Here is a 23,919-nt window from a genome sequence, read left to right as displayed (position 1 = left end):
TCAATATTATATTCTTGCGTGTAAAAGATAAATTTCTGAATTTTCTTGACTCTTTAATAATCCAAAATATTCTTCATCTTTTTTATATTTTCGTAGTATTTTATTTGCTTGATCCTTTTAGTGAATACAAAACTTCGAATGTTAAAGTAAAATTGATAATTTCTAAATTCATCTATTTACTTCGCTCAAATGTATGCGAATTTTCACAAAAATTAGAATGATTTTTTTTTCGAGGTTTTCTTATAAATAATCGAACAGAATGAATGATTTTCTCTTATAAATAGTCGAACAGATATAATTATAAATATATAAAAAATAATACGAAGGACATCCTGCACAGCGTACAATTTTAGCAAATATAATAACATATAGCGTTTTGTGCGTTCAATTGTTCAACGACTACGGTCCGAGGTTACAAGTTACAACTGTCCCTCAGTCACCTTTCGCACACTTTCAGCTTCCTGCCGAAAACAATAGTTCCCTAGCCACTGTCGTGCATGATCTTTGACTCGGTAATCCTTTTTTATCACGAAAATCCATCGCGAGAAGTCAAATCGTGTGCAGTTCTAGGAACAACAACTTTATTATAAATCACATCTGTACGTCGCATTCTTTAAAAAAAAAAAAAAAAAACTTTCGCCTTCATTTCCGCACATATTTGTCTCTTGATTTGTGTTCGATAGACGAGCACGTCGATCAGTCGACATAACGTTCGTTATTTCTCGTAGATTCTCTCCCCAGGACGCTGCTTCATGGCGTCTTGACTAGATTCTCACCAGCCATTGTTCGTGTAATGAGTATAGGCGTCTTTGGCACACTGTCGGGAATCTCCTGCAGAGTGATCTTCACTCTTTGGGCCCCTGGGCTGAGCGGTGGTCCATTGGGCTCCGGAAAATGCGTCGTCGGTCCATTGGTCGTCGCCGAAGTGGAGGGTTGCGGGTTCCTATCCTCCAGGAAGTTTTTCTTCAAGGAATTCACGTCCACACGAGGTCTCTCCTCTTTCACCTCAACGTCTTGCGTAATTGCGTTTTCGTCCTGTGAAAGTTGCTTCCTAGGTGGCTTCATGGGTTCCGAATGATCAACAGTGCCATTGAGACGCGGCGTTTCTCGCGTTTGATAGTCATCGTCGCGAATCTCATCAATTTTCGCATCGTCACCAGCGGATTTGACTTTCACAAGAGGATCGCTCTCGAGCTCCATTACATAAGGTGTGTTCGCTTCCTTCTTCGGTTGAGTCGAATTTTCACCGTGTTCTAGAAGAGACTTCTGTATCTCCTTCATCTCAGTGCCAGTTTCAACATCACGTGACTTCCTTTTTTTACATATATCGCCCCTGTATGCGGCGAAACCGATTAACGCAACCACTATAGCGAGTAGAACCGCCAGAACAACGTACGAGCCCATGCCTTTCTTGGATTGCTTAGGTGAAGATACTGCTTGTTCATTGTTACCTCTATCCATGATGTTACCAGATTTAGAATTATCGACTATATCAGAAGATGCTAGCTCTACATCGTTAGTGTTTATATTAGGCGATACGATCTTTTTGGTAGCCTCGGTAGTTTTTTCAATACCAGCTCCAACTGAGTAGCTCTTGTCGGACACGATTGTTTCCTCAGTGGCTAAATTAGTGGTCGACACATGTATAAATTCCTCCTCTTCAATATTTGGCTCTTTAGTCGTCGACGTAGTTGCAGTTCCAAAGCCAAAAAACGCATTAAAAAGTCCTGCTCCCGTGGCAAAGAATCCCTCATTAGTATCTGCCTTCTCAGTCTCCTCCTCATCGTAATGCGTTCCAGTAGCACCAGATCCTTCGCCGGAACCTTCATCCCCATCGCCAGAACCTGCGGTTGGATAAAACAGGACATCTTTAATATTCTTCTTTTGCGACATCTCAGTCGTAGATGTTTGTTCCTTCTTATCTTCGTTGTCGAAGAAAATTTCTTCGTCCTCGGAGCTATGTTGCAAAGAATTCGTCGTTGCGCCAGTAGTGACCTCCACGGCTACCTTCGAGATTGAAGATTCTGACGTGGAATCTACCAACACGGTAGGGAAAGGCGTTTCGACTTCCGATTCATTCGGTTTTTCCGATGTGGTGTTTTTATTTTCTATGTCTTCCTCTTCTTCCTCTTCACTGAGTTCATCTAACACGTCTCCGGATCCTAGATCCGATTCCCCAGATCCTTCCGCTTGGTCGTTCTGCATCTCTCGATCCTGCTCCTCAAAGCTGCAAATGATTATCGCGCTTGGCTTCATCAGCGACGTGCCCTTCATGTTGCCAGGACCCGCACACACGACTTTCTTCGACACCGTCACGCCTCTCTGTACGATAAGATCGCGGACTTTGAGAGAGGCGCAGTTACACTCGAGCGGATTACCATGAATGTCTAGATGCTTAAGATTTTTCAGGCGCGCCAGTGCAGGTGGCAGTTGTCGGATGACATTCCTCCGCAGGTTTAAACTTCGCAGATGGGTTAGGCCCTCCAAGGAAGCTAGATCCAGATACTCGATGCGATTATCGCCGAGATTGAGAGATTTCAAGTTATTTAAAGCTCGAAAACTTCCTGGTTCGATCTTTCTCAGATCGCCATCGGACAGGTCAAGATGCCTAAGGCTAGTCAAATTGTCAAAGAGGCCCGGCATTAAAATGTCTTGCGCGACCGAGGCACTCAAGGTCTCTAGATCATGTGTCTCGAGGTCTTTGAGGTCTTTCAATTGGTCGCACCATGCCATGGTGCTGTTCTCTAATTTGCAGAGCCCGTGGGTCCATCCCGAGTGATACAGAAGAATCAGGAGAAACGACAGCAAAGGCGGTGCTGCCTGCATCTTTCGATCTGATTTATCTGCAACAAAAAAATTTAATACACCTCTCAATAATATGTCATACATGTGTTTGTGAGTTTTATGTTACGCGATGAATATTTATAATGAGAGTAGCAATGAAATGCATTGCGCACGTCGAGGATGAATGGATTACGTAATTCACCGTGTCAGGAACGCGTGTCGCGTGGGGCGTTTATAAGCGACGATTATTAACATTTTCGAATATTAACTCTGTATAGTGTATTATACATCATAGACTCGAAATGAACGTTGCGCACCGAGATGACCGGCGTAATCGACCACCGAAAGGAGGTCAACGCGATGGGTAGAGAAGTGGACTTTTAAGAGTTAAATTGGACACGCACCGTGTAACTGAAGATGCCAAAGATAAGCAATTATCGGAAAGTACGATACACGGGGTGTCCAATAATAAAGCATTACTCATCGTTTACCGTTTTCCTGTGTAACATATTAACAACGTTTCGTAATAGCAAGCGAAACCTATTGCTCATTATTGCTATTACGTCGTACCTTGTAATATCCCGTAATCGCATACACGAAAGATCGCAATTTTCACGGTCTATTCAAGCAGACCGTGAAGGAAAGTAATGAAAGTAAAACGTCCCGGCTGGCTTAACACAGCAATAATTATCTAATGCCTGTAATTAGTATACACACGCCCAACCTGACGGTTAATTACCACCGTTGTAGCACCTGCAAAACGTCCAAGTCAATTTTAGTCGCGCGTGATACATTCGATAGTCAATTACATCGGCCAAGCTAAAAAACGATGGCGAAACACTGATAAATCCGACCATCCAGGCAATCTTTATCAGCGTATTATCATCGCCTCAGTAATCGTCAATGTGGGGCTGCAGATAAGAGGCGGTACAGTTTGTACGATAAAGTAAGAGTTAACTCATAAAAAGGTATTACGATCATTGGGATCTTAATACATATATTTCGGATGTGTGTTAATGGTATATTTTCTTTAGCACGCAGATCATTTTATATATTATGTATACAATATTATATGTACATAGATAAACTATTTTTATAATACATTTTCATAATGATATTGATGATGCATTATGCATAAAGATAATACTTTTGAGTATAAATTAGATATTTTTACATTTGTCAACTAATGCATCGCACGTTATTATAAAAAAGTTAATTTAATTGTTAAATAAAAATAATATTAAATTTTATTAATTGTACGAGATCTCCATGCATTCCGTAAAAGAACATAAAATATGCTTACTACGAACGTTTTCCAATTTGCTGACTACAGTAAAAATGTATTCTCCTCCGATCAATATATGCAATAATTATGTGCAGGTAAAAAATGTGAATGTCAAAGTTCCGCGTATACTAAGATAACCTTTCTATGACAGCCGTTCTGTGAGTAACGTTTAAAGCGAGGTAGGATCGTCGGGTTGAATGAAGAAAATTTATAGGTCGGGCAAGCCTCTTTTTCGCCATCAAATACCTCTTTGGACTACTAAACCGCTACGAGCGGCGTTCTATACATAGAAAGACGGAGAGCGAGCAATTTCGGCATGTCATTTGCATTATTTTGCATACTGTCCGCGGTGTTGGCACAACGATGACGTCATTGCCATCTATAAACAGCGGGTAAAAGAAGGAAAGAAAGGCGATGGTTCACGCGCCGTGATCGCGCAACGACGTGCATTGAACTCGCATGACCGATCGTAATCACGTTAATTGACCGGCTGCATACGCAATTCGACTTGGGTGCATTTCTTGCGCGTTAATAACTCTGAGACCACGGGATTGAAATAAATGTTCGTCACTATCAATGAGATAAGACAAATAATAGATTCCATTGTGCCTGTTCAAGATATCGCCGATAAGCCGATACCGTTATTACGTAACCAGACTGCGCCCGGATTGAAATCGCGCTCTCACCTCTCGCGATCAGCGTAATTAATAAAAGGAATTAGTAAGACAAATTAGATTGATATTACCCGGAAATACATCGTATAAATATTATAGTATATATTACGTAAGAATTAGCTTAACAGAGAAGCAATAACGAAAATAATAAAATAAACATTATGTGTATTGTATAATTTTTCGATTTCGAAAGAATTTCCAGCAATTTATTATGTAGAAATGGTAAGTTTCTCCGTTTCTCAATTTTTATTGTGTGTTTCAAAAGAATAAACATTCGAAAGAGGACTAATATATACGCGAAATTTCACGCGGACTAATTTTTATGTTAAGAATCGCAAAGTATTACACTTTCGCATGTAAACTGCCACTTAACGAGAAATTTGAAGTAGTTTCATGATTTTATCAGAGTTCTCTGACTTAATTTTTGAATGGATGTAAATCTATGCACGCGGTGCAACGTAAAATACGTTTTACGCGTCTCGTGGGTGGAGGCAGGTCACGGCCAATGAATTCGAGACCTCGGAGGCCAATCTAAACCCGCGCTTCGAAGATCCACGATTTGTGTAACCAATATGAATGTGTGTGCAAGATTTGCAAAAAAATACTCCTTGTAATTCTACGAACTTTTCGCATGAAAATGATATCTCGTGAAAGCTTTTTTTTCAAGCTCAACAAATCTTAATTAGGAAGAAAAGAAGTTCACGTGTTTATATAATCAAGAATAACGATGACAAAGAGTTATATCCTTTCGTTGGCAAGAGGTACTGTTTAAAGTTACGTCAACGCATTTACGTTTTGCGAAAGATACTGATGATGCTAATTACAAATATAAATAGCTAATTGCAGAAAGTCGGTCAGTAAAATGGTAAGTATATCAATTTAATTCTCGTGCAACAGTAAAATTTGATTTTATCACTTTTAATTAATACGACAAATCATGATCGTTAAGCAGATACTAATCACAATCGTGATAAAATGTTATTATTATGATCATGAGAAATTAGCCTCCTCCCCCTATTTGTCAAGCGATCGATGGTATCTTAATCGGTCACTTACGACTCGTTTGCTCAGATGTGGTTTCGGCAACACCGTGATCTCGAGGGCATCTGTAACACACACGAAACGGGCGAATGAATTCCTATGTTAAATAAGTCCTTGATTCAGCGTGATTCAACAACAGAGATACATTGACGTATCGATCAATGATCGTTCGGTGAAAAAAAATATTTAATAAAATTTAATGGAAAATAAATTACGATGATTGGCATAAACAAATGATGAACTGATTCGCGATGATCAATCAGAACCTCTTCTAATGCATGGAAGCTTCAACGCTTCTTCCTCTCGCTCTTTCATTTTTCCCTCCGTCACTTACGCAGCGTTTGTCTCTCGAGTGGCGCGTGTAATATCGCGTGTTTTATCGCGCGCGTGAATATTCCCGAGTGTGCGAGACATGGAAAGTTGTTTGTGACGATTCTCGCGGTGTAACTGTGTAACCGCAGTATCATTTCGCGAGGAATTTCGCGTGTCCGCATTCCCGACCAGCGTATACGTTTCTACCTAGAGATCCTTAAGTAAGAGATTGCGGGTACTATACGTCCGCCATATTTTTTAAGATCTGCTTAAGATACACTGGCGGATGCAAGGGAGCCATGGCTTTCCCCCTGAAAGTTTCCTCCTTTAAAAATATTTATAGCAAAAACGTTATATATAATATACTTTTAATATTTCAGAAATGCTTAATCATAATTTTGATATATCAAAGATATTTTTTATTTTAAGAAGAAGTCTTAAATATAAAAATATAGATTCTTATTATACTCCGAAAAGTAGATATAAAGATTGATAAAAAAGCAATGTTAAACAGGCTTACTACAAAGAAAAAGAGCATAAATAAGATCTTTTACTGAAAAATGTTATGCTTACATAATTTAAATACGTTTCATGGATTACACATTTACATGGTACTTTTTCAGTAATATGTCAGCAGTAATTTAAATATTTTGTAACATATGTCATAATTGACCCTAAAAAGTTTCGCTTGCGGCGCGTCAGTGCTCCCCCTCTCCTCTTAAAGGAGATCAAATTTCTGGATCCGCCTCTGTTAAGATAGAATGATAACGATTATACATAAGATAGAATGAGATATCCAAGCATCTAATTCTCTCTTAAACAGGTCCTGGAACATATTCATTCCATCAGAGGTTGTTTGAACAATGTCCAATCTCTTACTTGATGATTTCTATGCCTATACCTATTTATCTATCCACCATTTGCTCGGCGAAGCGTTAAATCGTTCGTCCTGGATTTTCTCCGCGATGGTTACACTTTCATTCTCGTTTCCTCTCGTTGCGTAAGATTCGTCTCGCGGATTTTTCTCATCCTGTTCCCTGTCTACACAACGCCGCGCGCTGCTGATTCACTTTCCGACACAAAAGTTCTAGTCCTTGACTTTCCGGCTCTGGATCGTCACAGCGTTATTATATCGTAGTTGTAATTATTATCATAATAAGCGTCTATCCCCTCCCCCTATATTTTTTTTCGCTTATGCATCTTTCTCGGTTTCGTAATCGCGCCGTTGCAAAATGTCTCGCGTGTGCTAGATTCGGCACGCCGTTTCTCGGGTTGCACGAGGCAACGTTGATTACGTCGCTCGATGTCGTGACATTACATACGTTAATGAGGCTTATCGTTATCGACGCTAAATACGATTTCTTCGTTTTAATTGGCCATCCGTACGTAGATAATAATACACTACGCATAGTGAATTATAAATAATTAAACTGAAACGACCGAGATTCTTTTTACTGACATAGATTTTGTAAAGTCTCAATGAAAGACATAATCGAGACTTTTGAACTTCTAATTGTTTATTTAGATTATTAAATGAGCTTTGTTGTTTTCTGAAAATATTTAATTATTCAAATATTTATTTATAATTATTTAAGGGCTGCAACTTTGTCGAAAATGTCGAGTACTGAACACTTTCTAATATACTCTGAAATATTTTACAAAGTCAAGTCCACATTTAAAAGACATTTTGCATGAGTAAGTATTTGACCCAGCTCTTGCGCGAGTTCAGCAGAAAATTCGTAAGGAGTGATGTACCGAGCACGTATGCCTGGTTTGGTCACGCGGCTCGCTTTTTGCCGACTCCGTTCTTAACGGTACCGACACGTCCTCGTGGTCCAGTTCATCACGTGTTTCCAAGGGAGCCCGGCGATTCGAGGAGTCATCCGGGCAGGTCGTACACCTCCGTACGGGAGGAAGTTAAAAGCGGCTGCGGAAACATCGGTTGCTTCACTCCAGCGATTTGTATTTTAATACGTCCGTCTATTGACCCTGATCACGCGATCCTTATTTATTCTAATTCAGCCTCATTAACTCGTTTCGTGCGAAAGCACAGCTGCGACGCAAGGACATCGATAGCCAATTATATTCTCGTCAGTGCTATCACGTAGCAATTAACGCATTTCCCGTGACGTTTATCGGAATTTCTGTATTATTAGTATTAATTAATTTATTAATTTGTTGGTAAATCTGTTGTTCAAGAATCAGCTTTACAAGCGAACCTAACAAGTGTATAATTATAAATAAACGACGAACGTTTCCCTTGTCCTTGCGGCATGTATAAAAATGTGATTGATCATTCGCGTATGAATGGACTATTATTAACGACCTAATATCGCATTGTTGCTGTTAACGAACTCTCTTCTGTGATAAAACCGTATATCGTTTGGAATAATGCTCGCGCATAACAACACTCTATTCTGACTGATCAAGATGTTTTATACCCCGGCGAATTAGTCATCTGTATTTCATTCCTAAAAAGAAAGTCGCAAACTCGTAAATCACTACATGAATATGTAGAGAAATGACAAGTATATCTATCATAATACTATTATAATACGATTTTATTAATGATTTTTCTATCAGTTCCTTTCCTATTTTTTTTTTTTACAGTCCATACATTTCTCTGTCTGCAGATTAATTTACAAAATTATTCTGTCATCCACAATCAATATGCGTAAGTAACCAACGTCATCAATCGATTACAATTTGAACTTTGATCGTGAAGTTGATGATACATAATTCCGCCCGTCGGTATAAGAACTTATTGGAAAGATGTTCTAGTTAGGGAAATAGCGATACAATCATTTATATATATATTTTTTTTAGAACACAGATTATACATTTTTTGACTTTCGATAAATTTGTATTTTTTTTTTAGAAAAATTTGGAGGAAGAAAGATCATTATATAATATTATACATATAATAAATAAATTATATATAATATAAAAGTAAAATACAAGTTTGGAAAAAAATGAGAATGCAAACGTTACTTTAGACGAGAAACAGGATATTGAAGTCACGAGATATGTACGTTTATGCTCTGAGCACTTCTCAACCTTGTTGACTGCCTAAAACTACATTTAGACTGACCCTCGACAATGCTTGCCAAGAATTTCTAACCGGAATGAATTTGCAGTTTTGTTGATCAATAAACAGTCCAAATTACGCTGTTGGGAATTTATTTACATCGATAACAAACAAAGAAAAGCGTAACCTTAGTTAGCGTAAACTTATCTTAACACTTGCGATATGCAAACAGGAAGAGTAAGGGGAGCCTTGATTTTAAAGAAATTGGAGACACTGTGACGAATTCCGTAAAAAACTCTAAAGTCACGCATGATTGGCAATATGTAGGTACATTATAAGTTGACGGACAGACGATGGTAACACGAGCGGTGTAAATGAAATGTTAATTGGTTTCAGAGCACGCGTATGTATTTCGCAACGTTGTTACCGATCAGTAGATATCTACGAGTATCTAAAATGTGTTACATGTTTAGAAACATATTACTCTTCCGGGATTATTTTTTTTACGGCTGGCATTACTTTCTGTACGAGTCTTATTTTTTTGTAAATGATATTTCTTCTTGCCATTATAAATGAAATGAAAAGTCTAAATTATAATGGAAAGTTATTTCATAAATTACGGATTATTATACCAAAATGTAATTTGTGTCGTTACATGCGGTATACGCAATATTTTTTTCTCCCCCATCTCTTTATTCTCTCTCTTTAAATTCTTTCTCCACAAATTGTAAGATCTTAATAAAGATCGCAAAATAGACGACGAATAATAGATCAAATACTACAGAGAAAGAATGACTTTGTTAAAATATTAAAAAATTTAGATACAGATTTAAAAATAATTTTGTTATGTCATCAAAGTAATTAAGTACGAAATTTAAGCATAATAGACAATACTAAAAAAGAATTCAACATTCTCGCAGCTTGAGCTATATAATTATTTTGATAATTTAACGAAATTATTTTTAAATCTGTATGTACGTAAATACTGCAAATTTTTGAATATTCAGATTTATATCTGGTTAACTTTTTACAGATACTTTAACAAAAAATTTTTTTGTGAAGTAACTGCGATGACGCATGGAGACCACACACAGGTCGAGTCCGTTTTTCTCGCATAAGCAGTCTGTTATAGTACCAAAGTATCGATATCAAGCATTCGTGCGAAACGATTAGCAAGCCGCAACGCGCTGGAAGAAAGCGTCAGAGTAGGGTAGGTCAATCAACCCGAGTAATCGCGAATAACAAGATTCGCGTTGCTAATAAGTTCCTCTAAGACTCGCCTGTGACCGGCTCAATTAGCGCCGATCGATCGATTTGCGTGCATAGAGCCGATAGATGTGAGACATGATTGCTGTCAATTCGCATAAACTTTGAGAAGCGATTGCAAAAGGACGACAGAATTCAGACGACGACGGGGCAATGGCCATCGATGACAGAACTGGATGTTGAAACAGGACTTGAATTTATTGATCTTGAAGCAAGTACACTCTTACGTATCGACATTTCTATTTATTCCGCGTTATCTAAGATCCTTCGTTGCGCCTTTCGCTTCTCCCCCTCGAAGACGGTAATAAATAAGCAGAAATAATATTTGTAGAGACGGAAACTAAGGCTGCCGTCCTTCCAACAATTTAAGAAATATATACCTCTTTCTCTATATACGTGTGATATAAAAATGAAAAAATTTTTTTATATTTAAAATACAAGCGTTCTACTTCCCATGACGATTGCTGTTCCTCGCGATCAAGTTGTTATCCGATTGTTGTGTCGTTTGCCGTAACTTTTCATGGATTATCGACAGTTAGCAACCGTTTTTATCACGTTAACGAAGCGAAGACAGTCACGCGAGTGATTCAAGATTAACGTCGTACAAGAACTACATGTGGCAGTGCCTGAAATAATATCCATTGCCTACCAATGGAGGCAATTAGGAACAATATCGTCGTACTGACATACATTTCGCGACGAGACGGCAGGCGTCGCTCAAAAGCCAATTCAGACGAAACGACATTTCTAACGTGTTTTCTAACAAGTTGTTATACCAGTCCTTGAATACGTTTCGCTACCAGTTGACAGTCTCCTAACATGGTGTCCTGTCAAACGCCGAGGTCGCAACGCGATGTTCGCTAAATTGTATAACAAAATTTCTCATTTACCTACATCTTAAGAAATGAATGTATTGTGGTATGTGTGTGTTGTGTGTGAGCATTTAAAATATATTCCGAATGAGACAATGCCACAGCGGCCTAAGCTGGATCACGGGTGCTTCTAAATTATTGCGTGTGAATTTATATACCACGTATGTAATTCTTCGATTGTGCGCAGAAATTTTTTTTAGACTTGAAACGCAACACTAATAAAATACCGCAGTAATATCACGAGTTAAATTGACTAACAATTTAACGATTATTGATGCTGTTTATATCGCATCTTATATCGATCTTAATAATGTTGAATAACTTATTAAAAACTGTAAATAATTAATTTTTCATTGCGAAAAATATTACCTCGGCCAGGAGTCGAACCCGGATTTCTGGCATTCCGTGCGAGCGTCCTAAGCCTTTAGACTATCGAGGCAATATATTAAATAAAATATTAAATATGAAATCTGGAAGTTCGGAACGAAACCCACGGAAAGTTTCTGCATATTTTATTTCAAGTCTCCGGGGGAATTACAGATTTCATTACTTATCATTAATCATTATTCTTATGAGCATCGCTTTTGTAATACACTTTAACATGTTTTTTCTTTAATCAATCAACAATTCGCTTTGTTTGACTTGTCTGCAACGTTTTAAATATGATTAATCGATTTTATAAATATTATCTGTGTGTTTAATATTTAAATTAGAACAAACAGAACTCGGAGATTTAAAAAATATTCTCGCAGGTTAGTCTTCGCGAAATGCCTTACTGAAGGAAATTGAGTTTTATTACGTACTAACATGTACAAAAAAGATCTAGTCGACCTTCACCTTTTCATCATATGTATATAACTCTTAAAAGGAAACTTAGGAAACTGGTCGAGTTTTAAAAACATTTAGTTTCATTCAACATCAATAAAATTTTTCAGCTGGAAAAATACAATATTCGAATAAAAAAAAGTAAGACTGCTATGTAAAATAAACACTCACATAAATCCTCTGTAAAATTTTAAAAAATAAAAATGTATTAAATATTAAACAATTTTTATTATGCATTATGTAAACCTTTAGGTTGTATCTATAAGTTTCATGATTAAAAAAGAAACGCAATAAACTTTAGTGATAGATTCAAGGTTCTTATAAGCAAGTTACTCTCTCTCTTTCTCTAGTTCTGAGTTTTTATTTTTATTTATTAACTATCATTCTTTTAAAATTTATTGTACCTATATATAGCGTTATTAAATTTCTTATAAAAGTAAATGGAAAGATCGTAAAGCCATAAGTAAAGAATTTTTATTATACGTCACTATTATATTTAATCTATTAACGAACATGTCGTTAGTTCAATGTAAAAAGCTTTATAAATACCAGTCATTAATATACTACCTAGTAATCTTCGTTTATACTCAATTGGTCACAAGGGTCAGTTATAAATCCCGGAAACACATTTTGCACCTTATTGGCAACGGTGGTGTAATGTTTGCAGTTTCACCGTTTTCATCCTTGATTGCAAAAGAAGCTAGACCTTAAACTATTACTTGTAATTTGTAATTTGTAAAGTAATTAAGGAAACTCTCAAAGCTGCTTTAATTTATCTCAAACTCTGTCAATATATAAAATATAAAATGCACTTTTATTCTTTTCTTAATTGTTTTGGTTTTTAAATTATAACAGTCTTTTATTTTATAAACTATTTCTTTTTAATTTTATTAAAAAACAAAATGCAAAGATTTGAAATTGTTTATAAGTCCTTCAAATTTTTCACGATCAGTATAATAGAATTTTAACTTATGAATATATTTTGTTACGTTTGCTAAGTTTGATATTACTAATTAATTAATTTTTTTCATATCAGATATAAAATATAAAAACAATTTGGTGATTAAACCAGGCGAATGAGAGTGCAGCGTTGGTTGTAGTATATAACTAAAAAATGTTTTGTTCTTTTTACTATGAATTCTTTATTCAATGGATTGATGATACTTTCCAAAGGTAAAAATGTACGTTTTGATTCGGAATCTTCTTCAGCATTAAATATGTCTTTACTATGTGTGAATAAGGAGAATTTCCATTTTTATAAAATATAAATAAAGTCATTAATTTTAGACTCTGCAATTGCAATTGATAAGTGAGTATAAAATTCATCATTTTTGTTTAAATTTTTTACTAATAATATTCTTTATTAATTCGCTTGTAACATGTATAAAAAGTTTATTTTGGTAAATTCATATAAAAAGAAACATTTTTATCATCAATGTTATGACTAATCCGTGGTCCTTGATAAAACATGAGTTATCTCTATGGAAACGTTCTTAAATTGATAATGATGATGAGACGTGAAAACGCAATCATACGTGTACGTTTTCTTTTCCTATATACGTATGTTACGATATATTTTACGTAATGTTTCCGCTAATATAAAAATTAAATAATTATTAAAATTATCATACAATTTATATAGCTGGTACAATTACCTTAATTTCTATTAGTTACGTCTTAAATTCACCAATTATGTCATCAATGTGATTATAATATACGTAACAATTTCATGAGATGTAAATTTCAAAATGTTCTAAGTCATATTAATTAATGTAAATATATAAAATATTGTGTCTGTATATATGCATGATGCATACACGCGCGTGCACGCGCGCACACACACACACACATATACAGACACAATATTTTATATATTTACATTAATTAATATGACTTAGAACATTTTGAAATTTACATCTCATGAAATTGTTACGTATATTATAATATATCATTGCATAAGAAATTTCAAGATATAAGTTTAAAATTAAAAACAAGATAAGGATTGTTTTTTAATTATTGTTGACGTCACGCGGATAGAGATCATGTACCGTGGTATTTACATTAATAATCTATATCTGTATTTCTATTCACTCTCTTTCTTGTAGAGCATTAGTCATGTGTTCACGACTAATAATCAGGCGTCGCAATAGATATCATTCATGAGTTGACATAAAATACCGGTGTATGACATTATCAAGTGACAAATATTTATGGCAACGTATCTATTTGATTTAAAACTGTGTTAAACATTTCTTCTTTTGTGTGTTTACTTAACAATTTGATCATCGAAATAACAATTTGTAAATGTAGAACTGATTATAAATCTATCAGATGCTGATTATAGCTCTTAAATTAGATAGATTTTTATTTTTATATATATAACGCTTTACTTTTACTTTGTTGTACAATTTGCTAATAGTTAATTTAGCACAAGATATTACATTTTATTAAAAATGTGCTGCACATTGAAAAAATTATAATTAATTCTTATTAAATTAACTTACTTAATTTTATATTCTTTTTAAATTATTTTATTTTTAATTTTATTTTTTGGGAGAAAAGCATTACAAACTTTTCTTTTCGTCCTCATTTTATTACTTTTGTAAACATTTACCATTTCGTTCGCATAATAATTACATTTGTCTCGACATTCATTACGTATCTATTTAAGGAAAGGCAATTAAAAGTTGATAACGCCTTTCGATTCAGGAGAATACCAAGATGTTCCATTCATATTAGTCTACTGTGTTGTATTACGTAACGTAGTATATTGCGATATGTCAGAATTTCGTTCGTGTAAGGGCCTTAGGCGATAGCGATCATTTTCATCATCCACTTCGGTTTCTCAGACCGCAAACGGACTATTGATATATGCATACATAAAAAGGGTCTATATGCCGGACTATATATATGAGAGATAAGGAACCACAGAGAGAGAGAAACGAAGTAAAAGTTAAAGAAGTAATATAGGATGTTTCAGATATCCTGTACATTCAACAAACGAATGGAGAATCAAAAGAGACAGAAATAGACAGATCGGTAGATACATTTATATGTTTTCGCAATCGGCCATGAACGAATCGGACGCAGAAGACATTATCGGAGATAATAGAAGCGGCTAGTACCACTGAATCAGTTCAATCAAATAAAATAGTCCGCAGTAACGTCCCAGGAAACTACGAAGCAGTAATCAAGTATGAAATAGCATAGCTATTAAACACTAATAGCTTGAGAAATTTCTAAGAGAAGAGAGCTATAAAAATCCGTGTGATTTATAGAAACATCTTAAGATAAAATGAAGAATGTCACATTTATAGAAGAACATTCATCATAAACTTCTTTTAGAAAATTCAATTTTATCTGTATAATTTCGTAAATATGTTTACTTTTATTTTCCTTAACTTTAAATTTGAAGACAAATAGTGTCATTAAAAATTGCCAACGCAATTTGCAATGCAAAAGTCATTCAAAAAATATTTTTAAAAACAGACAGATACATAAAAAGTATATAAAAAATGAAAAATATATTTTAAGTTTTGATAAAATTTATTTGAAATAAATTTTTATTTCTTTCCTAACTTTAGAATTGAAATTTTTCAAGTTTCTAAAAAAAATTGGATCTTTATTTTATAATATTAAATTATTTAATTTTCATTTTTCAATAATAAAATGGATAATAACAAGAAAACTTCAAACAATTTATTGCAAATGTGTCTTAAATAATTCTAAAGAAGAATATAAAAATAAGGAAAAACAGAGAACGAAATGTTGGGAAATTATACAAAAGAAAGTATGTAAAGAAAATAAAAGGACAAAAATAGACGACAGATTGGTGATAAAAAATACAATAAATATACAGGGGTTGCAAGTCACTCATGCCGTGTCTGGAACATCAGCATTGCTAATGACAGCCGTCAGTGACGACCTTCGCCACGTATAGGTCTGGTCGAGAAAAGATCTCACATGACCCAACTAACTTCTCCATCTTTCTCTGTACCCTTTCGTATCATTTTGGCCTCTGCACTCCCCATCCTTTCCTCGAAAAGAACGTGACCTTATGAGGGCTTGCATCGTGAACTCAACAACAATTCGAGATTTCACGAATTAACGCGAGTGATAACAAACACAATACTTTTTGAACTGTACTTCTTAGCATAACTTAAGACGTTAATGCACGAAATTATGAAACGTTTTAGAAAAAAAGATGCATATTTAACGATATTCAATGCATTTTGACACAACAATATTAATAATTCATTAAAATTTTTTTAAATTGATGATCGACATTGTATATTTTGTTTGTTAAAGAATACTGTAAAAGAATTTATAGTAGATTAATAATATATGAAAATACTATATTAATAAGAGAAAATAACATCCCAATCTGTGCGACTCTTCTTTAATATGTAATATTAAAGGTCAAGACCAAACGATTGCTTCAATGTCAAGATATTTGATATTAATAGATATTAATTCTAAAATTTAACTCTTGACAGATGAAATTTTAAGAATGCAAAACGATAAAAACACTTTGTTTCCAAATTAAAATAAGCATGACTTTATCTTACAATTAGTATAAATTAAATTAAGAGTTATCAATGTGTTCAAAGATATCAAAAATTAAAATATTAAAATTCATCTTTTAAAGCATTTTTATTTAAAAAATAAAATCAACTCCTCTTACTTACCCAAAAAAGTTTGCTTAAAAGAGATAGATGATTATATTAATTATTATTTATTATTAATTATACACACATTTAATAAAAATGTTTATTTTATTTATTAACCTATCAATCATAATAAAAAAAGAAAACAAATAAAATAATAAATGAGATATTATCAATAAAATGTTAATCGTACAACAATGAATATGTAATACATGACACATCTGTGCCTTAATAAAAATGTTTATTTTATTTATTAACCTATCAATCATAATAAAAAAAGAAAATAAATAAAATGATAAATGAGATATTATCAATAAAATGTTACTCGTACAACAATGAATATGTAATACATGACACATCTGTGCTTACTGTTTTGAATGACGCTTGTCTCCTTTCTGTGATATGTAAATAAATTGTGCAATGAACCAAAATATATCGTCTACCGCGTCTCACTCGTGACGACTTTTTGGCACATGTTTCGTCGCGAACGTGACGAAAATGCCAGAGAGACGTATCCTGAGAAGTTCAAAATTTATGTAAAAAGTGGCAGTCGACCTGAAAGATAAAGATTTGTTTGATTTTCCAAGTTGCGTTATCACATATCGATAAGCATGTGATAAGGTACATAAGATATCGAGAGGAGCTATAAAGCGCTTCGTATGATTTTTAAATTACGAATGGCATGATACATTATCGCATTTTTTTTAATGCAATCAACAATGTTGATTCTCATGGAAAGTTTTCGTACTGTTTTAATCGTTTTTATCGTTCGAAAAATTCGTTTTTGAGAAGTATTCATTACAATCCTGTCATGATTAGTTATAGAAGTATGAATATATTATATACCAAAATATAGAATGTTAAAAATAAAACTTCCTTGGCAAAAATTGTGGACGACATATTAGACTTTTATCGGAGCGAATCATACATTAAACAGTATAAGGTCAATTTTTGGATAAAGAGAGAATTCACGGATCATAAAATATATAATTGGAAACATTTTATAATAATTTAATAACATGTAAAAATTTGTGTTAATAAGATCTTCCTATCCTTATGCTATGTTTATATTGTTCCAATAACAAGTGAAAATGTCATTATTCCAACGTTACCTATTCATTTACGGCAACATGAGTAGTCATGAGTTTTTTCTCTTGACGAGATAAAATCAAGTGCCGTAAGAATTCAAAGCGTCGTATAATTATTTTATTAAAATGTCCATCGCGTTTATAAAACTGTTTCGACATGGTTACCGTCAATGAACGTAAAGAAATTTTATATTAGCATTTTAGTAAGAAGCGGCTCTCGCAGGACTGAATAATTGGACTTTCCAGGATCTGATTTTGGAAAGTCCAATTATTCATTTTTGTGAGAGCCGCACTTTTTTATTTACAATTAGTAAACTTGATTATTAAAAAGGAAGATAAATGATTCTTATTTTGGAATAATTTAAATAGGAAAGAAAGAAAAAATGATTAAAATATCAGTGTTATATTCGCTATTGATTAAAATACTTTTTATTGAGCCAAGTTTTATAAGCATTTAAAATAATTTTTCTACAGTATTTAACGATAATAATATGATAACAATAACAATAGTAATATGTTAGTAAAATCATGATTCGCATTTATTATTACTATATTTTCACAATAATCTTTTTTGAAAGAAGCACTTATTGTTTAAAGAAACTGAAGAATATAATCATTATAACTACTATTCGTATGTAAACTATTTTTGTCTCGGAATTATCTTTGCATTGTATGCATAAATTACAGATATAGAGAGGGAATCTTCAGAACGTAGCGTGCATGTGTAAAGCATGGTTACCTGCGGTTAGAACAGACCAATACGTAGGAAACTAGTAGAAACGGCTCGGAGTTACCTCATTCCTGACGTTGCTGAGAGGCGCGGAGCGCCGAAGTGAAGCTACAACGTGGCGTACTGTAACCGCGCATGCATAAGAATGCACACGGCCGGAAAGGTAAAGGTGGGTTCGATGACGTCGCGTGGTCGTAAACACCTGAGAACTCGTTATCATGACGATACAGACGCGCCAACCGATGTTGCATCTGTGGCTGCACCGCTGCCTTGGCCTGCTCCGCCAACGAGTAGATGCGTCGAACGAGCAAGTAATCCGTGACGACTGACGAAGAAACGTTAGTCGCGATTATCTGCGTATTTCCCTGATTTTAATATATCACAGCAGGATGGTAGATATTCTCAAAATGTGGCACACGATACATTGTTGGATATCAAAGAAGCAATGATAATTCAATCTTTTTAAGTTAAATAACATCTTGTTACTTTTAACTTCCATATTAAAATGTAAATCAATCCATTTCTGTAAGTTTCAAAATGAAAATTGTCCATATTAACATATAAGGAGCAGACTTTCAAAATACGTTTTGTCCAAAATTTATAATTTTCAAAAAACGAGACAGAAAGAAAACTGTATGCCTTATAGAAAATAACAATTTGCCAATCAGTAAGATGTGAAATGTTTAACAAAATATAAAAATGTTAAACAAATACAATTTGTTTATCTCTCCAGTTAAAGGACATAATACATTTCAAATATCAAGATTTTTTTCAGAACATAAATTGATGGTGTAAAAATGCTATTAGAACATCGTAGAGTAGCTTAAATCTGAGTCTCTCAATATTGAACTATGCCTATATCTTTATCTTAAATAATAAAATTTTGGACAAAATACATTCTGAAAATCTATATTTCTCCATATATATATGCTCTCCATTTACTTGACTAAACTAAATTTAAAATTAAATTAAATACATTTTCTTTAGTTAAATTGTTTTAATTGTTTTAATTAAATTAACCGGCATATATTGGATATGAGAGACTTATAGAAATGATTAAAAATATCTCAAATTGCGTATAATTTGACATGAACTTAACAGTGCATCTCATTGTCAGATGCAGCGGCTGGAGAAGAAAACTTTGAAAATTAAGTCCCATCGGACTGCATCGGACTGTCGTAAAAGAAATGCTTCGAGTCTTGCCAGATTCCAGAAGTTCCGTGAGGCAAATATAAAACTTCTTCTAGAAATTCCGTTTGAAACTATCCACTTTTATTGTTCATTTTTAATATATTTATTTTCTAACCACAGGTAAGAGAAACGTGTGTAGCGTTTGGATGTGTAACTTTTTATCGGGCTCTAAACGCTTTCGTGACTAAATATAACTGGAAAATATTTGCCAACGATTACCTTTATTTGTAGATATTAATCACGGAATTGACTTAGTCGTTTACTCTCCTCGGGGCTGAACATCGCTTGAGTTAGCTGGATAACGAGCGGCCCGTTGCGTGCTCAGAATAGTGTTGTACATCTGGGCGACGTACCCGTCGGTCATCTCGAAAACCGGAAGATGCGAAGGCGAATTAATTCCGCGCGTTCAGCTTTATGTTCATTACGTCGCCGGGCGACTTGTCGTTGATAAATCACGAAAAATTTTCCGGAATAACGTCGTGAACGTCGCAGGCGGATACGCGGACGGCGTGTTTTCTATTTGTCATTTGCATGCATGTGCGGTCCGCGATCGCGACCAACTCGAGGGGAAAATTTAATATGTCATGATTGCCTCCGTTTTCAATGCCGGCAAATTCGCGACAGCTAGCAAATGTCACAGAGATCTCGAATTAGCGAAGAAAAACAAGACTGTACAGCAGAGAACAAATAATGAGCGCGAGCGCGCTCAAGAAAGCGAAACTGTGCGTTTTTGAAAGTAATTCTCGAGACAGGCTTATTTTCATAATTTATCACCAATAAAAAGTGAAATTGCTGTGAACGTTCGACGTTCTTTGTATCCCGTCGTACGTCGAAGTTTGCGTTCGAAGCTACGTCCACGTCAAAATCTCGATCGATTGAATTGTTCAGCCGATTGTCGATCTCGCGATGCACAGCTTGCCTCTGCGTCGCCGGACACACTTGAGCATTACGTCCTCAAGGTCGCCAGAGAGATTTAGTTTCAGGCTTTTAATTTTCTAGAGCGTCGATAATCCTGACTGAATTTGTATCTCTCGGGCTCAGAGGATCAACCGCTACCTCTGATTAACGCTATTACGTAATAGCCATCGTCACAGACAGCCAGAAGATATCTTAGGCTGCGCAGGTATAATCTTGTGTACTTAATTCCAGGCGAGCGAGCGTACTCGATTTCCGATTCTCGGACGCGAGTGCGGGCATGCATGCATGATGCGTGCACGCGTGCGGCCGCCGGAGAGACGCCACAGAGATTTCCACGGAAAGCTGTCACTTGAAAGAGAAGATTCGCCCGATTAACGTCTAAGAATTTTCGTGTGTGACTTTCCCCGCGACGCGGCACGAAACATTTCGGTGCAAACTGCTGCGAGGATTTATGACCGGTTTTACCGTTATCTCATTTAACTTTAAACCAGATTTAACTTTCAGGAATGCGCTATTTTTTTTTATTTCAATCCTAGAAGAGGGAAAAGTGTTTACGTAAAGTTAGTACTTTCCTTCTTCTAGGTTGAATTCAAAAACTATTTTTTAAAACGTGTATTTGAATTTGAATATCTAAAATTTGAATATTTATCTAGCTTGAAAAACTAATCGGGCAATTATAATATCACTAATGTATTAATATTGAGTCACGATGCATAAGAAGATATAAATATCGAACCTTGGCTTATAGAGTAATAATTTAAACCACGTGCTATAATCACATGTATAAAAACTAAAAAAAATGAAGGCAATAAATTTCAGAAGTGTTATTACATGAAGAGGTTATTGTGGCTTCCAGAGTCAGTATTTATTAATCAGCGAAAAGTACTCTTGATGCCCTATGCAAGATCGTGACGAATCGTGACAAGCGCGACGATCGAATCAGACATGCATGTATACAATGTAAATTATACGATCAATGCACACAAGATATTCCGACCGATATACAAATATGAATGTACATTGTAACGATAAAGAAAGTATACATATATATATATATATATATCTATATATTGTATATGTATCATCAAAATATTGTACCAAAAGTTAAAAAATCCCTTTCTTATTTTCTGTCTTATATCTCACATAACACACTTATTCAAAAGACGTGCTGGAAATGTTCTTAAGACGTTCAGAAGACATAAAGATGTCCTCTGGATATTTTAAGGATGTTCCTAGAGATCTGTGCTATATAAGATATTTTGTAAAATAACATAATTTTTTTTTTTAAATGATTCCTATTTAAACTTTATAAAAAAACTTTGTTATTATACAGAAATCACATCTCTTTTATAAGAAATATTATGAATAAAATTACATAACTTACTCAATAAAATAAATTAGTAAGCAAAAATTATCAAATTTAAGTTTATGAAAGAATTATTAATTATTTATGTAATATTATAAACAATATAATATTGAAACAATCAGTATGGTAAAAGGTGTTCTTTTGGTCCAGTTTGATGGCCGGCATTGACAGATTTTATCTTAAAAGATAAATTATTAATTAACTTGACTTTATTTGATAAAATTTCAATTAAAGCGCATAAAAATCTATTAAAAATAATTATTATTCACTCGTAACGAAAATGCTTTATTATCAGGTCCCGAAGTAAGTTTCGTAGAAAGTTTCAGAAGATGATTGCAGTATTCCAGAAATTTTATGAAGATCATTACAGCCCGAAACAAAGACAATCATCATTCGTGGCACGACCCTGACTACCATGAGGTTGTGTTATTTTACTTTCAGCATTTCGTTCTAATTTTAGAAAAACACGCTTCAACCACTAAGACCGGAAATATAGGTTCACGGAAAGTAGAACGTGTAAAATAAGGTTCTATCTTACTGCATCGGAAGCGCGAAGATATTTCATAAGTTGAACGAACACAAATAAAACGGTTATGTAACACTAACTCACAAATCATTTAATCAAGTACTCGTATAATAGGTATGTCATATAATTCATAATTTAATGTAGAATGTTTTAAATTAAAAAATAAGTTGCATTAAGTATACTATATACAATGCAAATTTCAGCTTCTAACTGTAGTAATATTTATTTCTATCATATTAACTTATTATTGCATTCTATTTTGCTAATTTTTATTAGCAAAATTTAGATTAAGTATCTTTCGATGTTTGAATATTCAACTTAAACTAAAATAAACTTTATCTGAGCTTAAACCTCATTTCAAGAACTAGTAGAGAAATAATTTACTGTTATTCATGTATTCTGAAGACTATTTTATCAAAGATCATTTTCAGAAGATTATTTTACTAAATTACTGTTAACATCTCTAGATTATAAAGTAAAAAATTCAAAAGAGGAGTACGCTCCACCTTTGTTGAAAGTTTCCTAAGGTTCGGTAAGAATTTCACAAAGTGTGCGATAATGATAAGTTCGCAATAACGGCACATATGCCGATTCCTACGACACCCAAATTCCCATGACATATGTCACGTACGATCTTACGTCACAAAAGTAATTCATTCACTCGTTCGCACATAAGGGGTTCGCGCACGCACACACCTACATACGCATGCACGCACATCTGCAGCACGTGCAATTCACAGAATTGTAAAAAAGAAAATTAATTTGTTCATTCTGAACACAAAACTGCAATCTGCGCATTCTATATTAATATTCCCACCCACAGACTCCTACATGTGCTTTCTCTCTCTCTCTCTCTCTCTCTCTTAAGAAAAAAGGAAGATCTTACCTCTTGTAACAGTATCCCGTTCTTTTACAAACGCAATGGCGATAATCCGCCCTCGCGTTTGCTTCTTTGCTTCGATGACGATGGGTGGAGAAGCAAGAAGAGACGGTTTCCACGATGAGAGGCTGACGAGGGATAGTTAAGTCACTCGCGGAGGATTTTTCGCGCTTTACTAATCGAAGGTCGTTCGATCACTCGCGATCGATCAGGAGGAGGGGGATCCGGCCGGCGAGAAGAAAAGGGTTGCGTGGCGCGCGCGCACGCTCGATCGTCATCCGCAACTGGTATCGCGCGCGATTCGCTTGATCGCGAGGATTGAATGACTACGAGAGATCGGTGGCGCGAAAGATACGATCTATCGCAGCCTGAGGCCGAGTTAGGACTGTGGACTCTGACAGGCCGCGACTCCGCTCTCTCGCTCGCGAGGGCCAAGCCTACCGACTCACACTCCGCTTCTCTTCTG

At 34.8% G+C, this 23,919-nt stretch overlaps 1 protein-coding gene across 1 annotated transcript; it reads right to left on the bottom strand.

Annotated features, from left to right (window-relative positions):
- Positions 1–237: 237 nt before the first annotated feature.
- On the bottom strand, positions 238–23,530 carry wdp (Leucine rich repeat protein windpipe). The gene is made up of 3 exons (XM_018545835.1): positions 23,460–23,530; positions 5,800–5,849; positions 238–2,843 (listed from the first exon to the last, which is right to left on the bottom strand). Exon 3 carries the CDS (start codon positions 2,824–2,826, stop codon positions 751–753), a length of 2,076 nt encoding a protein of 691 aa, XP_018401337.1. The 5' UTR covers positions 2,827–2,843; positions 5,800–5,849; positions 23,460–23,530; the 3' UTR covers positions 238–750.
- Between the last annotated feature and the right edge of the window lie 389 nt (positions 23,531–23,919).

This window comes from Cyphomyrmex costatus, unplaced genomic scaffold (genome assembly GCF_001594065.2).
Source record: "Cyphomyrmex costatus isolate MS0001 unplaced genomic scaffold, Ccosl1.0 scaffold502, whole genome shotgun sequence".
Taxonomy (NCBI): Eukaryota; Metazoa; Arthropoda; class Insecta; order Hymenoptera; family Formicidae; genus Cyphomyrmex; species Cyphomyrmex costatus.
Note: the sequence above shows the minus strand (reverse complement) of the source record. Positions and strands in the feature narration are given on the sequence as shown.

Coding starts and splice junctions, on each gene's coding strand:
- wdp (XM_018545835.1), bottom strand. CDS start 2,826: ATGCAGGCAGCACCGCCTTTGCTGTCGTTTCTCCTGATTCTTCTGTAT.